Raw genomic sequence first — 21296 nt, 5'->3', positions numbered from 1 at the left:
GCATAAATCTAATTCATAGTTTCCTGTAGTATTGAAATTAACAACTTTTTGATGCAAATTTATTCGTATATTAGCTGGTTCATTCATCTCAAAAGCTGATTAGGTAATATTAATCTTGTACTACGTCTTTATAAAGTTATGAGTGCTAACATCGTTTTCTCTCCTCTAAATTATTTAGCTGTACACACAAGATCCCTTAATGACGATCTACCCTAATCTAGGGGTGCGAGTTCGACCCTCAGTAAACACACGGTTTCTCAGCAAAATGTCTCGGACGATATCGTAGAGGCTCCTAATTTGAGAGAGGAGGGGCAAGGTCGTGTGACCATTTACTAAATTGGCAGTGGAGATAGATCAATTTAAACAATACAACTGGCGTGTTTTGATTGTAAGAATAAGGTTGTAGTGAATCGTTACGCATTTTTGAAGAATACTTTTGTTATGCTTCGTCGTGTACTTTTTGCTTTTAAATTTGCCGAAATTCACAATTAGTTCTTAGATATAAAAACAAGATTTAATGGCCTGTTCTGTATTTGTTGTATCTTATTCAATAAATTACAACAAACTAAGTATTTAAAAAAAGACGATTTCCTATAGTCAACATAATTGCACTTGCAGCATTGCGGCTTTAACTCAAATGGAGAGAAACACAAGGATTGCTAGTGTTCTTAAAAGGCTTTGTATGAATCTTAGGAGTCGCACATTATCACAAAGCTGCAATGTTATGTTGACGTCACTATTTTTGTTTGTAATTGAAAAATCGTGTCTAAGTTCTTTAGTAAATCATCTTGATTACCGACTAACCAAAGAACTAGATTGTCATATCCGATCTCGTCGGAAATTTCCTTTGTATAGAGTACCTACTAGTGTCCGACCGAAGGTCTATTTTTGGCCGAAGCCGAAGCCGATTAATCGGCTATCGCCACAACCTTCGGCCGAAGCCGAAGCCGAAGGTTTATATTCTCTCAGCACTCAGTAATTAATTTTGTTCAATATTGTCTACAAGCTACAATTAATATTAAAATCATTTCAAAACCTCAATATTGAATGTTTATATATTGACTGTCTCATATAGAAGTTGATGATATATCATAGAGGTGGTTGGTTTAGAGATAAACTAGCTGTTGCCCGCGACTTCGTCCGCGTAAATTTCGAGTTGAATTTTAATCATACAGTCAGATACAGACAGACAAAAAATGTAAAAAAAAAATCTCTATCCGTTTCAGCAAAATATGTACAGAAAAAATATTTTTACCGTTTTATTATATGTAGTATTTTGATTTTCAGTTTTTTTACATAAAATACTCAAACAATACAAAAAAAATATATTTTTAATAATAAAAAATATCTACGGGCTAACCACTGGACCATCGAAGCCGTTGCGTTGGTGTCGAAATTAAAGTAGACTACATACATATGGTCACGTCTTTATCCCTTGCGGGGTAGACAGAGCCAACAGACTTGAAAAGACTGAATGGCCACGTTCAGCTATTTGACTTAATGATAGAATTGAGATTCAAAAAGTGATAGGTTGCTCGCCCATCGCCTAAAAAAGAATCCCAAGTTTGTAAGCCCATCCCTTAGTCGCCTTTCACTTATATTTATATGTTATAGGTATAATGCCGTCGTATAATGATAAATGACTTTGAATTTTTAATTTCGTAACTTTTTTGCAGGCATACTGATGCCTTGAGTTCATTCAAATGTCGATAACTTTTTTTTCTTGTGAACCGATTTTGATGAAAATTTAAATGTTATTCTGAGTTAAAACAAAGCAATTGGTGAAAGTTTGAAGTAAATCGGTTTAGTACTTTCGGAGATAATCGTGATCATACATACAGACAGACAGACAAGAAATAAAAAAAAAAATATTTTTGCTTTCTTTTATTCATTCTAAGTGTCCCTCTATCCATTTCAGTCGAAAATACTAAATGTACAGACAAAATATTTTTACTGTTTTATTATATGTATAGATAAAAGTTTGTGATTTACCTACTGGTAAAAAATAATGATTTGATTTCTTACAAAAACACTCGTTTAAATACACGTACGGACTTGTTTTGATGCATGCAATCAGCAATGTGATATTTTGACAGTGACTCCCCGCCGCCTCATGACTTTCGTAACAGTTCGTTCAATCTCGACGGTCGCTCGGACCTTCGGCGAAACCTTCGGCTTCAGCTGGATTTTGGGCCGAAGCCGAATGTTTCGCCGAAGGTGGATTTTTTGGCCGAAGGTGGCCGAAGCCGAAGCCGAAGCTTCGGTCGGACACTAGTACCTACCCATTTTTTTATTCCGATCTTAATATTATTTTCATATTTCAGAAAGTTTAATTTGTGATATGAGTTTTACTAGAAGCCTTCTTGACTAGTCTACTAGAATCTACTCTTAAACTTTGAACGAACCTGATATTATGAGACATGATATGTACAGCTATATTATAACGGTATTATCAAATTATGCTGACGACGATTCTATTGAGAAATATCTCGCGATCTCTGTATTAAACTGGTGTGCTATCCATATTTTTTTTAATGAAAACTAAAGCTGCATATTTTTTATAATATCCTAAAACAACTGTTTATTTAAATTAAAATTTCCGTAGTCTGGAGTTATCAAAATAGGTATTTCTTACTAGTTAGATGGTGGATGTTAAATTACAGTGTATCATAAATATATTCTTATCGTATTTAGGTGTACGGCGTGCGTTCACCTCGGGTCTATTTATTGATTCTTGGTAGACATGCATCCAGTTTCGAAGCGTCTACAGTCTAGACAGTACTGGTTCGCAAAAAAACACCTAGTTCAGTCTAGGAAATTGTAAGAGGTTCTCCACTGCGTCTTTAGATTAAAGATAGCTTTTGTAATGAAAATGTTTAACTAATTTTATTTGACGTAGTGTCTTTCGCAAACAATACTGACACAATCAAGTTGCGCTACGACGAACCTTATGAGGATAAGTTTTTGCCGACTGATCCCAAATGGCTAGCGAAAGTAATAACCTTCCAAATAGGGTAGGCCCCCGTATTGTGTTCCCTGAGCGCACCGGATGGTGTACTTGCGAATTCAGCCATTGTAACCTCCTGGGTCCCATTAGCCTCGATTGTACGTGAATTATGCAGCAAATAATTTAACTGCACTTTCGTCAAACCTCGTAAATCCAATAATTTATTCATCATATCAGCACGGGTGGCGGGCGGCTGCATTACATTTATGAATACAGAAGTTGTTAAATGTATAATTTCCATTTATCACTGCTCTAGTTCCCGGTACCATGCCCATACGTCAATGTGAAAGCCTCTTTATGTCGTTCCAGTGCATAAAAAGCAGGAAGTTGTGTGTGCCGAACGAATTAACACTAATGTTTACAAGTTTTCTTGGCACCGACTCACGTACTATTAGGTTAAGCGGTGAGCGATTTATGTTTCGCCCGATCTTATTACGATCTTACGCGAAAGTAGGTCCAGTACACATCAGAAATAGTCCTACTGATTGGGTGCATTTGTTTACAATTACGTGCGTTGACTCTTAAAATACAAATAATTAGTGTAACACTTCAAAATTGAAGCACGGCTCAGAGTTTATTGACCCAGAGTTGAAATACGATCATACATGGGTTGGGTTTGGGTATGCGTCTGTTAAAACTGTTATGTTACAAAACATTGGATACGCTGTGAATGTAACACGTTATTCTTAGGAAATAGAAATCTTAACAAAAACAAACTTTACATGCATCAATCATGCCTCTTTCCCGGAGGGTTAAACAGTGATAAAATCTACATACATAGGTACATACATAACATCACGTCTATATCCGTTGTGGGGCAGACAGAGCCAGCGTCTTGAAAATACTGAAAGGCCACGTTCAGCTGTTTAGCTTAATGATAGAAATGGTGGTGACATGTTGCTAGCCCATCGCTAGTCAAAGCTTAACTTTTGAATTTCCTTGTTCACAGTTCAAATCAACTGACGGAGTTACCTCGAGAAGTATGCCAAATGCCTTTGCAAGTTCTATTGCTACAAGACAACATGCTGTCGACGTTACCCAAAGAGATCGGCAAGATGTCGACGCTGGCAGAACTGGACGCCTCGAATAACAGGCTGACGCAAGTGCCCATGACATTGGGCGACTGCGCTGGTCTCAGGTCGCTGGATTTGAGTAATAACCAACTGGGACTTTTACCGCTGCGTGAGTATTGCGTTTTAATTCGTTACTTACTTGTAATTTTTTGTTATGGGTGCTATTTGAGCAAGAATTGATTGGTGCAATCTGAATGCATAGTAACAACTTCACAAATATCTTATAAGGTAAACTACATGATCCGCCGCACGATCTGGAAATTACTTATTTATTTTGGTCATCATTTTAAAGTCTCTGATAAATGCCTTTCGGCCGCCATGGCAACTAAACTTCGCAACCAGTTGAGAAAAAGACATTTTCATTCTTTGTCGGCAACCAGTTATGAATAAAGATTTTTTTTTCTTTATAAGCAACTAGTTGCCAACAAGGAATTTCTCAAAAACACTAGTTGCAGTATAAGAATTTAATTTCTTCTTACGCAACAATGTAGTAATGTCCTCATCGAATACAAACACTGATCAATAAGTACATAGATTTCGTACTAGCTGTAGCCCGTGACTTCGTGAACGCTCAAACCACTACCTACACCACGGAGGCGGTTATTGTCCCTGTTATATTAAAACAAATATATTTTAATAGTGTTCATTTATTTATATTAACTGAGTGACTTAAACCGCTAAAACGAAATTGCAAAAGGGCTAATAATCTCCAAACAGTGACCAACAGATATCTTTTTTTCTACTAATTCACTCAACGCCTGGTCAATCTCCTCGTCAATTGCCTTATACTCTTTATTCTTTTTACTTTTAATATTTAAATCATAAGATTTATATTCTGTTGACAGAATATCCAATAATTGTGGCAACGTTGGATATTTTCTTCCAATATATCTATTAATTTTCGCATGCCATCCTTCAAGGCTATTATTAGTTCTTATATTTTCGTTACCACAAGAGCAAGACATCATCATTTCATTTTTCTTTATCCATTGTTTATTAAAGTATTTATTAAATTTTTGCAACCCGTCAGATGGATTTCTAGGGTTTTTGCTCATAACATATTCATATCCTTTTTCTATGTATTGAACAGGAAGACGAGCTAAACCAACGCACCGTGCAACATGCCTCTTTTCGGTTCTTAATTTGACATTTAAAGCTTTTGCTTTTTTCCATAAGCAACGATTAAAATGAAAGTAGCAGCCTTTGAATATAATTTTTGGAAATACTTTTTTAATTGCATTTATTGCTGCCACTTCGAAATCAAGGGTTATTTTTTGGGGGTTCCAACCGATGCTTGTCTTGATTAGGCTGAACAAAACTTTGTATGTTTCTGTTTTTTTATCCGGCAGCAGAGCAAAAATTAAAGGAGCTACTGAATTGTTATTCTTATTGTATCCATGTATTGAATATAGTTGATAAAATCCTTTCGGACAACACTTAAAAGTGCCGTCAGCGTAAAAATGATGATACTTATTCATCTCCTTTCTGTTTTCATTAGAACAGAACACGATGATTCGTTTATCGTCATCCACGTAGTCAGCAACACAAAAATTTTTATATTTAGTGGGTACAATAAAATCATGACAATTATTAAAACGTTACTTCCCATTATTTTTGACGCAACTTGTTGTCAAGAAAGAATTTTAAATCATTTTTCACAACTGGTTGAGAAACTCAGTTGCCATGGTCGATAAAAATTTTCTTGGTTGGCAACTAGTTGCTTACAAAGAAAAAAAAATCCTTATTCGTAACTAGTTGCCGATAAGGAATTGAAATGTCTTTTTCTCAACCGGTTGCGAAGTTTGGTTGCCATGACGGCCGAAAGGGATAAATGAGGTGTGTTCCGTTCAAAATGATTGCAAATTTTCTTTAAACTGAACACGATAAAAATATATTTCTCAGTTTTCATTTTTTTTTTTCAAAATTGCAAATCAGATACGTGCCGTTTTATGTATCATCGTATTATGCATGCTATGCTAATCTTATTAAGTTACATGATCCGCCACACGATCTAAGTATTCACTCAAAAATGACATACCGACAACAACTTCTGTGTTTAGTCATTCTGTTATAATACTTTAATGAATGTTATCTTTTAACAGAACACAACTTACATAAAATTTGTGATTAAAGTATTCTCTTTCCCACTTGCAGAGATAACGTACCTTCGGTTGGAGCATTTGGACGTGAGCTGCAACTGTATATCCTCGCTGCCTCTGGAGTTACGCAACATGACGACTCTGATCACTCTCAATTTGGACAACAACCCCCTCGTCTCCCCACCAACTACCGTAAGAATCTGATTCTTAAATGCTAACATATCGCTTGAGAATTAGACAGAGCCAACAGTCTTGAAAAGTTTGATAGGCCATGTTCAGCTGTTTGGCTTAATGATAGAATTTAGATTCAAATAGTGACAGCATGCTAGCCTATCGCCTAAAAGAAGAATTCCAAGTCTATAAGCCTATCCCTTAGTCGCCTTTTGCGGCACCCAAACGAGATGGAGTGGTCCTATTCTTTTTTACATTGGTGTCGGGAACCACGGCACTTTTAAGTTTTGATATAATGTCAGAGATAAAAAGAGTACAAGGAAAAGTAAGTGACGTAAAATACAAGTCGCTCTTACTCTTCCTCCTAATTTCGGAAATTATTCCTTCGTTTTCCCATTTCCACTGAAATTTCTAAAACAATAGAACAATTATTGTCAACTGACTGAACTAGTGACATCTACGTCCTTCCTAGACTTCCTCAGTTCCAAGCAAAATTAATCAAGAATTTTGAATATATTTAACTACTAAACTAATTTTGGTAACTCCAACTTAACTTACTCGCTGCTACCTTGGCACTGTGCCAATGTTAGTTTGCTAACGTATTGCAGTGTCAGTTCCTAACAGCAGGGAAATCCAAAACTTTTGATCTTGAAGAAATATTGCGCGTGCGCAACATGGAACATGGAAAGATGAGAGAATTTTGTTGCCGATGGGTTTGCAACCTGTCACTGTATGTGAATCTTGATTCCCTCATTAAGTTTACGATTTGTTAAAATTATTAGATGAAATATGTGCGTTACGTATGATATTATTTTACTACGATGCAGCTCTGAAAGCGATTCAATTTTTCCTCCAATGAAAACTGTGTTTTCAAAGATTTATTTATTTATTTATGTACCCAGAAAACATCGAAAATGATAAAAAAGAGAAACAAAATACAACTTGAAAATAAATCTCTTCCAGCAGACTCGAGATAGAAGACATGATGGCAAGATATATAATGTCAATCAAGTTTTCTTTTTGCTTATCTGTATTTCAAATAAAGCGCTTTAGAATAGGACCACTCGCGTCTCTTTTCCCTGGATGTCGTCAAAGGCGGCTAATGGAAAGGCTAATAAACTCGAGATTCTTTTGGGCGATGTGCTAGCAACCTATAGTTATTACTATATACCTACCTATACTATTTGAATCTCAATTCCATTTTTAAGCCATACAGCTGAATGTGGCCTTACAGTCTTTGCGAGACTGTTGGCCTGTTGTCCACCCCATAAGGGATAAAGACGTGATTATATGTATGTATATCATTATTATTATAAGGTTATCATCACTCGACTATAACCTTCACCTTCTTTACCGTGGTCCCGATGTTATAAACGGCAGGATGTGTTGATCATATCACTCACAGTACGAGGGCCTTGTTCTATGTATAATGCATTACGTTATCTTCAATGTTATAAGGACTGTGCGTCACCTACGCCATTTGTATAGTTTTCCTACATAGGTATACTTGGGACTTTTTGTATGATTAAGCTGCATAGCCTGTCCTGTTTTTGAATTCAGTGGTAATTAATTGATTTATTAAGCCAAATTGCTGCTGGCAATAGAGATATCAACTATGATATTCATCGTGGGATCCATTAAGATAGGATTTGTCCAACGGAACGGTTTTGGAACGGAAATTAACGGTATTATTCGTTTTACGCATGCACTGAACAAAACAAATTATGAAAAACAACTTTAACTTTCACAGGTATGCATGCGCGGGCGCGTTCACATATTCAAATACCTCGAGAACATGGCTAACAAGGACTCCGTGCCGGCTCACAGACGAGTTGAGGAAACCAGACGGACAGCCAAACACAGCTCGTATATAGGGAGTCCTCCAACCCACCAGATCACGTCGGGAAACGCCACCATAGACTGCCTGAGACACAAGCCTAGACATGTCGTCGATAGCGGGTACAGCACTGATGGTGTTGACAAGAGGTGGTCTAATGATGGTGAGAAGTTTACATTTTAAAAAGCCTAGATAGTAGACCTTGTAGGAAGGCCCAACATAGCTTCTGTGTAGGGAATACGCCGACCCACCAGATTATGTTGGAATCGCCACCATAGACTGCCTGAGACACAAGCCTAGACATGTCGTCGATAGCGGGTACAGCACTGATGGTGTTGACAAGAGGTGGTCTAATGATGGTGAGAAGTTTACATTTTAAAAAGCCTAGATAGTAGACCTTGTAGGAAGGCCCAACATAGCTTCTGTGTAGGGAATACGCCGACCCACCAGATTATGTTGGAATCGCCACCATAGACTGCCTGAGACACAAGCCTAGACATGTCGTCGATAGCGGGTACAGCACTGATGGTGTTGACAAGAGGTGGTCTAATGATGGTGAGAAGTTTACATTTTCAATAGCCTAGTAGATAGTACCTAGACCTTGTAGGAAGGCCAAACGAAGCTTCTGTGTATAGAGCTGAACTGTATGGCTTAATATTCTTAAAGATGGCCTTTCGGTCTTTCCTAGACTTGGCTCTGTCTACAGAGGGGAGGAATAATTTTCGAAATTACCTATATATATACCTAATGATATAATTTATGTATATTGTTGCTTATATACATATGTTTAAGCAGGTGACGAGGCCGGAGATGGGTTTGGTCACACTGCTCGCTCTACACATTCTACTCCGTCAACGTTTTCCCCAGGCGCGACGTTTTCTAGAACGGTCTCATTCCCCCAGTGGCCCTGCATTTCTTTGGCAACAAATTCGTTTACTTGTTTCCATGCAATGGAAAAAATAGCTTGTGCCAGCTGCATCTCTTACCGCGCAGATTGTAAAAGTCAATTCATTTTTAGAAGTCTTGAAACTCTTTTACGGCTAAATGTAACCTTCGATTCTTGTGACCATTGGCTCTGTCTACCACTAACGGCATGTGTTTGATTATCGTTTAGCAGGTGGCGAAGCAGGTGGTGGGTCCGGTCGCTCCACGCCTTCCACTCCGTCAACTCTTTCCCCGGGCGCGGCTTTATCGAGAGCGCAGTCGCTCTCAAGTGACACTCCCCTGGCGCCACTCACGCCGGTACTCACTGGGTATGTACCGAATACTATATTTAAACACTGCACTAATAAAATACCTAATAAAGTGTTTTACAACCAGTAAGAGATGAGCTAGCCTTAAACTTTATGAAATACTTATGAATTTACTGTTTTTAGCTTGTATCGTTTCGGAAATAATCCGAAAAAGATTTAAATCTTGATCTGACCGGGAATCGGAACTCCTGACCTTTGATATCTTTGTATTATGACAACATCACAATAGAGGTCGTTATAATAAATTTAAGTTAACATGCCTTATCTATTCGGGTTGAACTTAAAAACTACTAACCCAATTTTATAATTGTATTATGATTTCCTTATGTAAAATATACAAAGAAGATGAAATTTGCTTCAAAAATCTTCTCCTTACTATTTTTATTACAAATTGCACATCTATTCAGCGGATGGGTTGATTTTTATTCAGTTTAAATTGCACACTAAAAATCTAATTCAAATGTACCAACTTTTTGTAATTTGAATAATTTCATTATTTCTCTTGCACATAACGGTACAAATAAGATAACATGTTTATTATTAGAATTGTAGTACATAATTCTTAATATTTACCTTTTAGTGATTTTTCCCTATAGCAGTTTTATTGTAGTGTATTCTAGTGCTTAATATTTATTTCAATTTTCTTTTGCAATGGCCGCTACAGAGGTAAAATTGGGACCCCCTATATCGTCTTCATCGCCCCCCTCATATTTTTTTTTTCTCCTGTTTATAATTAACCCCGGTGTTGTCCCTTTCAGCCACCGTATATCACCCGAAGGGAACCTTTCGAATGGCGATGATAAGAGTAAACTAGCCCATCAACAAACCTACAGGTACATTAAAGATCTGATCGCGCTTGCGACGCGATGCGACCGAGTTGCGTTGTATGGAAGTGTATGCAGCAATGCACACTACGCGACTTAGTGTGATTACTATATTCAATTTCATTATCAAAAATTAGACATATACATTACGATACAACAATAAAAATTTAGTGTTGCCTGTTAAAAATATCGTATTAGTTGGCTAATTTACGTACAGCATAGTTTCGTTTTAATTTGCACATGATGTACAGTATTCAATTTGTAAATTGGTTGACCCTTTCGAAAAAAAAAGGATAATTAGTATGTTGTTTAAAAAATTTTTTTATTTAAAATGTAACGTTTTTGGTCACATCGCGTCTTGTCGTGTCGCAAGTGCGTTCAGGCTTTAATTCGTCTGCACTACATTCATCGAACGCACTGGTTTTAATTTTAACGCTTTAATAACGCTTTTATTATATCACAAAATTATAACAAAGGGTATTTTGTAAGGGAGATTACAATATATTTATTAACCCTAATAACACCTTAGTAAATGAATAAGCCAAAGATAGAAAACTAACAATGTTACCGCATATCATGTGTACCCAACTAAAAGTAGGTGTAAAACTTTTCTATGAAAATGTGTATAAAGCTTTATATTGTTGAGTGAGAGAAAGTGATTATGAATTACTTTCAATTTTTTACAAGCAATTAGCGATACACGATTGTCTCAAAAACGTATTCATCCTTCATTAGTTATATTTTTTTTAAGCACGTGAGAAAATCTTTCACCAACATTCAGTAACTTCTTGTCTGTTGCCATTAATCCATAGATCGCGTGTTCATAGATTATAACATGTATGTGATTATATTAAATGGCACATGTCAATTGGTTCATGCATTAGGTTCCAAGATAATCCATCTTGATTAACCTGATTAGAATTGTGTTGTTTTTATACTCGTATTCGTGTAACATTTAACATTGTATCATAATGATTATATTATTGTAACTAGGTAAATAATTCGTTCGTGTATTAACCCCTCTTATTTTTGGGTAATTTATAAGAAGAATCGCATTAGTACATGAGTTCACCTTTTAAACTTTGACTTCATTGTTTTTCATAAAATTTTACTATCATTAACGTGTTTCAAACAAAGCAAGTATGCTTTGTTTGAAACACTCAGTAGAGTGTTTACTTATTACCAAGATTGAGATAAAATCAAAGCGATATTAAAGCGTCCAAACATATAAATTCATCTTATTAAATAACTCATTAAATTTTCCAGACAATACAAAGAAGCCTTAAAACAACAGCGACAACAAGACATATACCGCCCCCGCGCCGACCAATCATCACCAGAACTAGACAGCTCACCGCAATCGCAAAACCAAAGCCCGGTCCATCCCCACTCCTCGCCGCACTCGCCGGTCAACGGCTACAGTAACGTATCCCCTTATAATAGATCCCTATCTTCCAATTCCACTATGTCTACCTCATCCCCCAACTCATCTCAAGTGCCAAACTCCCCCCTCCTACACTCGACCCCTAGAAGATTCCAACAGAACGGAAACGCTGATAAAGAAGAGAACAAAAGGCCAGTACAGAAAGTGGTGCCATCTAGGAACGTGAACAAGAACTATTCTATCAACGGCAATTGTGATTACAATCGAGTTAACGGCGATATGTATATAAAACCGACGTCGCCTACCAAATCTCCAACGAATACACTGGGTTACAACAGTATGGGGAGGTCGAGTATACCGAGGGTTAATGGAGACGGTACAAAGTTGGTGACGACTACTTCGTATTTGAAAGGTGCAGCGCCCAAGCCGGGAAAGATGCCGTGGAATAAGGACGCGGCGCCGGATAAATTGAGCTTCACTATGAAGAGAGAGTTCGATAAGCAGAAGGAGGAAGAGGATTTGCTGCTTCAGTTGAGGACGGTGAGTCTATTTTTAATGTTTGATTGGTTAAATAGGGTAGCTTTAAGCTATGTTATTTATTTACTTATTTAAAACTTTATTCCACAAAAAAATTGTACAAAAGATTCTCTACCAGGCTACCAGCTGATCAAATAGATAAACTTTAAGTTGGTGGTGCGATAAAGTGCACATGCATACTGCAAAAAAATCAATTAATTATTATTATTGTTACTAGCTAAGTAATTTTTCGGTAACCGGTTAATTCTGTAATCCACTTCTCGAACTATCAAAGTCGTCTAAAAATTACACTGCTAGAGGGTTAATCACTTTTTTACGCAAAACATATCTCAGCTAACGAAACGCAGGACGAAATGCTTAAAATGAAAGACTAAAAGCAGACTATCCCTCTATTCACGAATGTTGACAAGAAAGAAGACATTTTCTTCCTCTTTCTACTACTAATTGACCTCAAATAGAAGAGAGGTTAGATAAATACACCTACAAGTTCTAAAAAGTGTTTAACAATTTCCAGATAATCGAGAGCCGGTTAAAACTATCATTACCCACACAATTGGCTCCGGTGCTCGCAGACGGCGTGGTGCTGTGCCACCTGGCGAACCACGTGAGGCCCCGCTCGGTAGCTTCAGTACACGTGCCTTCAGCTGCTCAGGTAGTTCATATTTGAACTCACTACCGCTTATATCCTCAGTCTTCTTCCTTCTGGCGTTAATGTGTGTTAATCGTGGTTACATCCTCACCTCCCGAGAGGAGCCCGGGGTGCGCCTTTTGACCATGGACCAAGTCTATGACCTGGTTGTTCGACACGTTAAAATTTAAATGTCCTATTTCAGTTAATTAACTGAAATAGGACATTTAAATTTTAAATTTAAAAGAATTAGGAAGACAATTGTCTTCCTAATTCTTTTGAATTCAAAACTAGATATTAGGTATGAATGAGATAAACTAATAGTAATAATGAGATTGTGGCAAGTGGAAAGAGGTAGTCTCTGTCTACCCCTCCGGGAAAGAGGCGTGATTTAATGTATGTATGTAATGAGATAAACCAAACTTAACTTTACCTTAACTTTTAACTAACTTTACCTCATTATGTATTAAAAACAATATTTTATGGATTAATAGAAATATTGTTCGTTACAGCCAAAACTGACAATGGCGAGGTGCAGACGAAACGTAGACAACTTTTTAGAGGCGTGCCGGAGAATAGGCGTCGAAGAGGTGAGTTTTGAATGTTAAATTTTTTTTAATGGAAAGTATTTCACATACAAATTATACACCACAGACATACTTATTGCCGTGGTTTTGTACGCCAGAAATATTTTGTGTGTATAATGCTTGCTATCAGTTGATATTTTTTTATTCCTTGCATGTTTGTTGTCTTTGTGACTAAAATTCATTTATTCGTTAGTATAAATGTTAACAAGCGTTTTTTTCACCGACCAATATTAAGTGTTGAACTATTGGACGGAATAAATGATGAAGATGAAGGCAAGCAAGATTAAGATTAGAAAATATGGTAGCACAAGCATTATGTGCGTCAGTGGATCCGATCCGATATTATTTCGCGAGTAATATAATAATAATGAAGAAATAATAGAAAGTTGCAATTTCGATTACAATTGCTAGGAGGTTGATTCCGTAAAGAGTGGGTTTGGTTGGAGTCCCGTAGCGGTGTGAATGTTTAGCCGACACGCGCTTCAAGTCCAGTCCGTAAAAATAAATGTACCAATATAGTGTCTATGCGGTATCATACGTTATAGCATTTGGCATTAGGTATAGACTTTTCAATGTCCATAAATTATACCACTTAAAATAAATAAATCAAAATTGCCATTTTTAAAAGTTATCTTCGTAGAAGTTATATTTTTGTATGGCGCGGGAATTAGCCTATCAGAGCGCGTCATTTGAACCCGCCAACTGATATGTCTGCTTTATGAGCGAATTGCAGGAGACTGTCAGTCATTTTATTCCGGAAGTTAGTAAGTAGGTTATTCGGCGCCGTCGAATATTGCCGCGGCGAATAATAATCGTGGTAGTAAATTTTTTACGAAACTTGTCGCCCACAATTAGCCTCCTAGCGATGGGTTATCAAAAGGGCAACTATCTCTTATCCTGCGTTATCTTCAAATAATAAGACTAAGTCGGGTGGCGTGTGTTGCAGGAAGTCATCTGCTCGCCCGAGGACATCCTCGGGCTGCGGCCGTCCGCGGCGGCTCCGCTGCTACACACGCTCCGCCGACTGCTCGCACTCGAGCCTTACCCTATCCGATCCGATCCACCAATCACAGGCGGCGACGCCACCGACATACAAGTCGACCAATACAAACAACCAATCAGGAGATACTCCGAGGAAAGATACGTCAGCAACTTCAATTACCCAGAGAGTACTATAGATGAAGCAGAAGAGTATATGAATTACGAAAATAACAATACAGATACGCAATACTCGCCGGTATATGAAGGAATTAGAAATAGAGGCTACCAAATGGATAGAGTACAATTCGTCACGCCTTATTACAATGTGCTGAAGAGTGATAGTTTAGAAATATACGATACTGACGAAGTGGACGCGCCGTTATTGCAGAGCCAAGTCGAGGTGGAAAGATACGATAGGGGGAGAATGAATCTTGATATACCTAATAATCATAACAGGGATTTGAATATTGAGACTGAAATCGCGAAGGGAAATGATAATACAGTATTTTATACTTGCCTATGCTTGGGCACTTTTTTCGTGTCTACCATTTTGTTAATACTATATCCTTTGTAAATTGTAATGCGTATTTTTCGCTTACTAATATTGCATTGCATGTGATTTAAATGAAGGTATACATTTGAGGCTATGAGGTGTGATTGTATTTATACATTTTTATAATGTTCGGCCGCGATCATTTCTTTTTTCTATAAAATTTTAATAAAACACGGTTTGACTGTGTTCAAGAAATATGTTATATAAAAGGGGAAAAGACAAAAATTTGACTAATTTGTACTTTTCTATAGTCTTTTTTCAAGGCAAACCAATAAAGACTTTGTTTGGTTTCACTTCATATTTTTATGTTTACTAATATGTAATTCCGCAAAACATATTTGAAATTGAATTAATTTTCCGTTCCAAAACTATTAAAATATTGAGAATTTTTTTTAATTTCAATTTGAACTTCATTACTTACCACAAATGCCTTAAATTACAGTGAAACTGTAGCGACTTAAAATTTTTGAGGCTTCCTGTCGTTTTTGTATGAAATAGTCTGATGCAAGGATTTGACGGTATGTAGGTATATAAAGACTAGACAGATTTTGAATTATGTATTCGAAGGTACGTATTACCAAAGATTATGGGACCTTCTAAGACTATACCTTTTCTGTAATATTATGTATTCTGTGTAACTTTAGGCAGTTTCGTTGGCGCTGTTTTGTTTTGTTTTTTTAAGTCGATTAGTGATGATTGGTGTAACTTAATTACAATTAGTTCATTCCCATAAGAGGCATTTAAATTAGAGAATAAATTTATTTTAATTTACGTATGTGAAATGTAAATTATTTCAGGAAATTTTAAGTAAGACATATGAAGTACGTTCACATGACCAGAAGCGATTTGTATGTTCAAAATTTAATAATTTGCCTACCACTGGCTTTAAAATATTTCTTTTTTCAATACGCGACAACAACTGGAAGTGTTTTGTTAAAGTTATGTTATTTTCATGTAAACGTTATTTTTTTTTTTTTTTTTTATAAATAATGATGTATTTCTTTATTCGATTTTGCGTTATTATACGGATCTCAGTATGTATTCGAGTGGTTTTGCTATGTGATGAGTTTCAAAGATTTATATGTTTGCGCTATATTGATATACTTAACTAACTGTTAAGAAACTTTTATCACCCAGTAGTATTTTTGCACCTTTTGATAAAATATAGGAAATTTTACGAGGTGTAGTTTGAATAAAAATTCCATAGTACAATATAATTATGATAACATTGGTGCGTAATTTATATTGAGAGGATGAAAGGCGAATATAATAAAATGGTAGGCTTAGCTGTTTAGCGTTAATTTAATATTTCTTATCAAATAAGAATCGTATGCCTTAATCGAAACTTCATATCGTTATTGTATTAACAATGCAAACGTTTAATTGTAAATTTATTGAGGGATCGTTCCGAATGAACAATGTGAAAATTGACGGTAGCTTTAGCTTTGCCAAACTTTGTATTCCGTACATACTAAATGACGCATCAGCCGTTTGAAAATATAATCGATTTTAAAATTATCTCGTTCAAGGGCAGGTGTGTAACGATTTGTACAGTGGGTCATGTCGAAAAGTAAACCATCTTATTGGTGTCATTTTCTATGTGGCTCATCATAAGTTATTAATAGTACTAAGGTACAGTTACCTTAGTACTATTAATAACTTATGATCTGATAAATGATCTTTTTATTTTTATATAAATAATAATATATATAAATGAATGGAGAACGCTTGACCAGATTCTTTCAAGAATAAAAGTAGACGATGATATTTTAACAAGACAACATCAAAATGTTGCTCTATCTCCATGTAAATATTACATGTAATATTACGAAAAGACTAACCACGAAAAATTTGGCAAAGAAACCTTGTAACTGATCTAACTTATATATAAATTAGAGAGAAGAACGATCCCTTATAGAGTTGTAGTATTTTTTTAGAATGTATTTTGAGGCTTTTTCGCGTTATTGGATATTATAAAAGACATTTTTTGATTTAATTTTTGAGGAAGATATAAAAGTATTATTTGCCAACTGGAAACGAATGCCAATACTTCAAGAGGCTTGATAGTTATAAACGCCAAATCAATTCTGTTTTTTGATAGGCATTATATGAAAAAAAAAGAAGTTATTGTTCAGAAGTTTACCTGTCTGGGAATGAAAATATAGTCCTAAGAATTAATATATGCGGTCACCACAATTAAGTACAAATATAGTAATTGAATTGTGCAAAGATAGTGAGTTATTTAAAAAAAAGTTATTTCCAAATGACAACGACTTATTCAAAAAATCAGCTCGTTGATTTGTATCGAGCCAGTATTTTCATTTTTCACTATATATCTTCCCTTTAGTCGTCTTTACCAGTGTTTTTCCCAGGGCTTCACTTCTACAGGAATTTTATAAATCATACGATTAAACTATTTGTACTTAATTTGTTTGGATCCTTTACATATTTTAAATTATGTAAGGTTTTTTAATTAAGTTGGTCCGCCATCCGAATTTATATGCACACACGATTTTATCATTCCAAAGATGTGAAACGATTTGAAAAGACTGCCGTTTCCTTTTAATATTATTTGTTTACTAACTCTTCTATAAGCTATTACTGCATTTATCAATTGTACTAACATTTATACACGGCGTTAAAGTAAGGCAGCTATCTTATATTTTAGTATTTTTTTAAGAGTTTATTTGTATGTTATTTTCTGCTTTGTGTGTACGCCTGTCTGTCTAGTAATGCCTGTTGCGAGACACGTTGCATGTGATATTGAATTGTTTGCTAAATAAAATATTTACCTTAGGCGTAAATGTAAATTAAAAACAATTAACTTTCTCCTTATCAATGACACATTATAAAGAAATCAACATAATTTTTGCAGCGGTTGTGAGATTTCAAGAAAGTGGCTTCTTTTCCCATTGAAATTATGTCCAGTACAGAAATCACACCTGTTAATTTTAAAATGCAGTCAGAGATATGACAGAGAATAATCTTAGGTTATTATTTACGCTGTGTTTATTTTACAATAAGCGGGATTTTTCACGAATATTAATATAGCGTGTATTTATTCCAATTCTGAGGTTCATCAAAGAGATAGAAGAAACATAAATGCCTTGTTGTGAATATACCCCAAGACCGCGCAATGTGCAACTGATGTTTTATTTAATGTGCATTATTGATCATTTAATTATTAAGAGTAATTATTTTGAAATATTGTGAAGTGAACAACACAATTATCATTGCAACGTGATCGTACCAATTCTGGTCATTTTCTATACGTTAATATTCTACGCTTCTTATTGTTATCTCATTATTTTGAGCTTTAAAATTGCGAGTACAATTCTAATATAAGTGAAATAAGATAGATTATAACTAATATATAATTTAAAGCTAAAGCTTATATTTATTGGCTTGAGGTGCTTGGGTACTTATTTGTGTAGTTTATATTATTATAGGCTGGTTTTAATGTATCTGAAGCTAAGTCTATTGATCTCTAATTCTCATTATTTTCATTCTTTATTTTATTAATAAATAGGTTTGTCAGATTTTCTATTTAGCTTATTCTTAATGTTTCATCTTGATTATTACTTTTATATTAAATTGAATAAAACTATCGATTTGCATAAAACTAAAAGCTTATTAATTTCAGGCATTGAACAAAACCTAACCTTCCTATATTTTTTATGCTAACTGTCATTTTTACGATTTCTATGATTTCTTGATAATTAAAAATTTTTGTTAAAAAATAAATATCTAAAAAGATGAAAGTCGAATAATTTGCCATACTTTATCTTCTAGTCTACTTTTGATAATTTTTTGTATTCTCATACTAACACTGTTCTACATAGCACCTTATTATAAGTACTTAATTTTTTTCCTGCTTCCCCCACCTTGCCATTAAACGGACACGTTAAAATCAGTCTTACAAATATTCCAGTTAATATAAGATCAAAATTTACAAAAAATTGATTTATTTCTTTAAAAATGTTTCTTTTTTCTTTTAGCTACTTGTATTTCTTAAAAATAATTTTCATTTGTATCTCAAAACAAGTAACAACTGATTTATTCTCTAAGAATAATTTGATTAGGAATTGCAATTTTTTGTAACTATTTAACAGGTGTAATTTTTTTGTATGTACTTACAATGTTTTGTCTTCTTGAAATAAATTTCTTATCGATATATTATTGGTCGTTTGACTTTGAACCCTATGGAATAGAATGAAATTCGTAGATAATGCCATATATGATATTTTTGGAATAAGGTAACTAATTTTTATTTTCAAATAATATTTATTAGAAACATCATTAAATATTGCAGCGACATAAACGCCGTGCCTGTTTTATCTGTGATATGATATCATAAAAACAAAATTTTAGGAAGGTCTGTTTGTTTTCATAATTCAGTAATGTCATGTTGAAGTTGTCCCATCCATTCTTTTCACAACAGCAGTAATTGTTGTTTGACGGAAAAGAGTTTGTTCAAGTGCTGAGTGAATTATATACTGTACATTAACTATTCACATCACAACAATTGCCTTTACGTCGTGGACCTAATAGTCTTCAAAAATAAATTTGAGATACTTTTCTTCCTCAGAAACTCATGTGCTGTGCCGCAGACGTCCTCGAAGGCAAAGGAACTGTGCAAGTTGCTATCACCGTGACAGAATTACTGCGAAGACACAACGCCGCACGGGTGTCGCCCCACCAAGTCCCTCTAGACGTGCCCGCTAGCGCCACCTAGCGCCCAAAACTCGCACTAGCGCCACAGTCGGCGCTCTCGCTCTAACTATCCGGCTCGAAGGACCATGCGAGGTGAAGTGGAACGATTTTGTACCAAAAATTTTAACATAGTATTGTGGAGTAACACAATTAAAGTTTTACACAAGTTGTATTTTATGATAAACGAGATAAGTTGATGCCTTCGATGAAGAATGGAAACCTTTACGAATGATAAAAATCACGATCTTCGATACTTTATCGTTGAAACATATTTTGTAGATGATATTTTACGATGCTTTACTTCTAGCGAATGATGTTTCAATATTATGGGACAATCATTGTGGCAATGCATAAAGATTGTTTCACATCATGCTAAGAATGGAGAATACAAGTTGATAATGCAGTATAGGTAGATATACCTACTCGTAGAATTATAGGACCTACGACCAAAAACTTGAGTTGCCAACAGGCTTTGACTATTATAGAACAATATTGTTACGAAATGTAGGCAAATATTACCTCATTTATTGAGGATAGTTTTAAATGGCATGTAAAATTTACAGAAGCCGTTTATTTTGCAGAGCATGTTTAATAACGTGTGCGATAAATTTCTTGAACTCTGTGCTAACAAGAACAGTTATATGAAGTCTTCAAACAGAAAAAAAAAATCTGTCTCACAGCAACCAATCATCGGACTCCATTATTTTTAAACGAAACATGATTGGTAGATTTTCTTGATGGTTTGTACATAATCTTTGTAGAATAAACGGCTGTTGTTGACGGCTGAATTTGAGGAATGTACCTATAAAAATAGGTTTTTTGTACTTGACCTTACATGAAATGAAGACATGTCTTCAATCAGTTTAAATAAGTTTGAATGAATAAGTCGATAGGTACTTGAATAATTAGTAAAGTCACAATAAGGTGCTTAACTTATTGCAAAATATCACGAATTTACTAGAATTTTCGAAACGCCATTTACACACGTTATAGGCACCGTAGTGGAATTGTTGTTTATAAGTGCCTCTTATCCTGATTAATCCTTCAATGGTCACAATTCATTAGCTAAATCCATCGACATCTAAAGGGTAAATTAGTATTTTCCCCCCATGGACGAAGAGCAAAAAATTTTTTCTTATATATGCATTTTTATTAGATTATTGAGTCATATATTTACATTTCATATAATTCACGCTTTAGCTTAAATTATATTAAATTTGTGGTTTCGTTCTAAGATGCACAAACATTAGGATTACACATAATATACTTTGTTGGCGATGAATACTCTAGGGCATTTAACAAAAGGTTGAATTTCGGAGCAATTTAGCCTTATAGATGTTTGTGTAATATTCTAAGATTAATGCTGTTTGTACTTGGATGTTTGACAAAATAAATGTTGTATTTAGTGCGCACGACAAAATTTAATTAAAAACTAATAAAAAAAAATTCGCGTGGTTTTTTTAATTATATGAGTGTAATAATGAAACATTGAAAAAATAACTTACAGTGCGATCATTTATGTCCTAGGCGAACTTCACTTGAAATATGATGATGAAACAATACTCGTATATCCCGGTGGGCTCAGGAGATAGCTGTGCCACCTTGCCTTGATCAGTGTATGGGAGATCGCCCAGGTATCTCTTGAACCA

The 21296-nt window shown here is 35.2% G+C and overlaps 1 protein-coding gene across 1 annotated transcript in view; it reads left to right on the top strand.

Annotated features, from left to right (window-relative positions):
• LOC106143111 (leucine-rich repeat and calponin homology domain-containing protein) overlaps nucleotides 1–19281 on the top strand; it is a 54164-nt gene extending 34883 nt beyond the window's left edge. Inside the window, exons 3-11 of the mRNA XM_013345105.2 lie at nucleotides 3957–4189; nucleotides 6235–6371; nucleotides 8101–8350; nucleotides 9302–9440; nucleotides 10199–10273; nucleotides 11531–12188; nucleotides 12700–12837; nucleotides 13326–13403; nucleotides 14347–19281. Coding sequence (XP_013200559.1) covers nucleotides 3957–4189; nucleotides 6235–6371; nucleotides 8101–8350; nucleotides 9302–9440; nucleotides 10199–10273; nucleotides 11531–12188; nucleotides 12700–12837; nucleotides 13326–13403; nucleotides 14347–14955 — 2317 coding nt within the window. The 3' untranslated portion in view covers nucleotides 14956–19281. The remainder of the gene's footprint in view (nucleotides 1–3956; nucleotides 4190–6234; nucleotides 6372–8100; nucleotides 8351–9301; nucleotides 9441–10198; nucleotides 10274–11530; nucleotides 12189–12699; nucleotides 12838–13325; nucleotides 13404–14346) is intronic.
• Nucleotides 19282–21296: the final 2015 nt, after the last annotated feature.

The sequence above is a fragment of the Amyelois transitella genome, chromosome 2 (assembly GCF_032362555.1).
Source record: "Amyelois transitella isolate CPQ chromosome 2, ilAmyTran1.1, whole genome shotgun sequence".
In the NCBI taxonomy this organism is placed as follows: Eukaryota; Metazoa; Arthropoda; class Insecta; order Lepidoptera; family Pyralidae; genus Amyelois; species Amyelois transitella.
The sequence above is the reverse complement of the archived record's forward strand: the minus strand, read 5'-3'. Positions and strand labels throughout refer to the sequence as shown.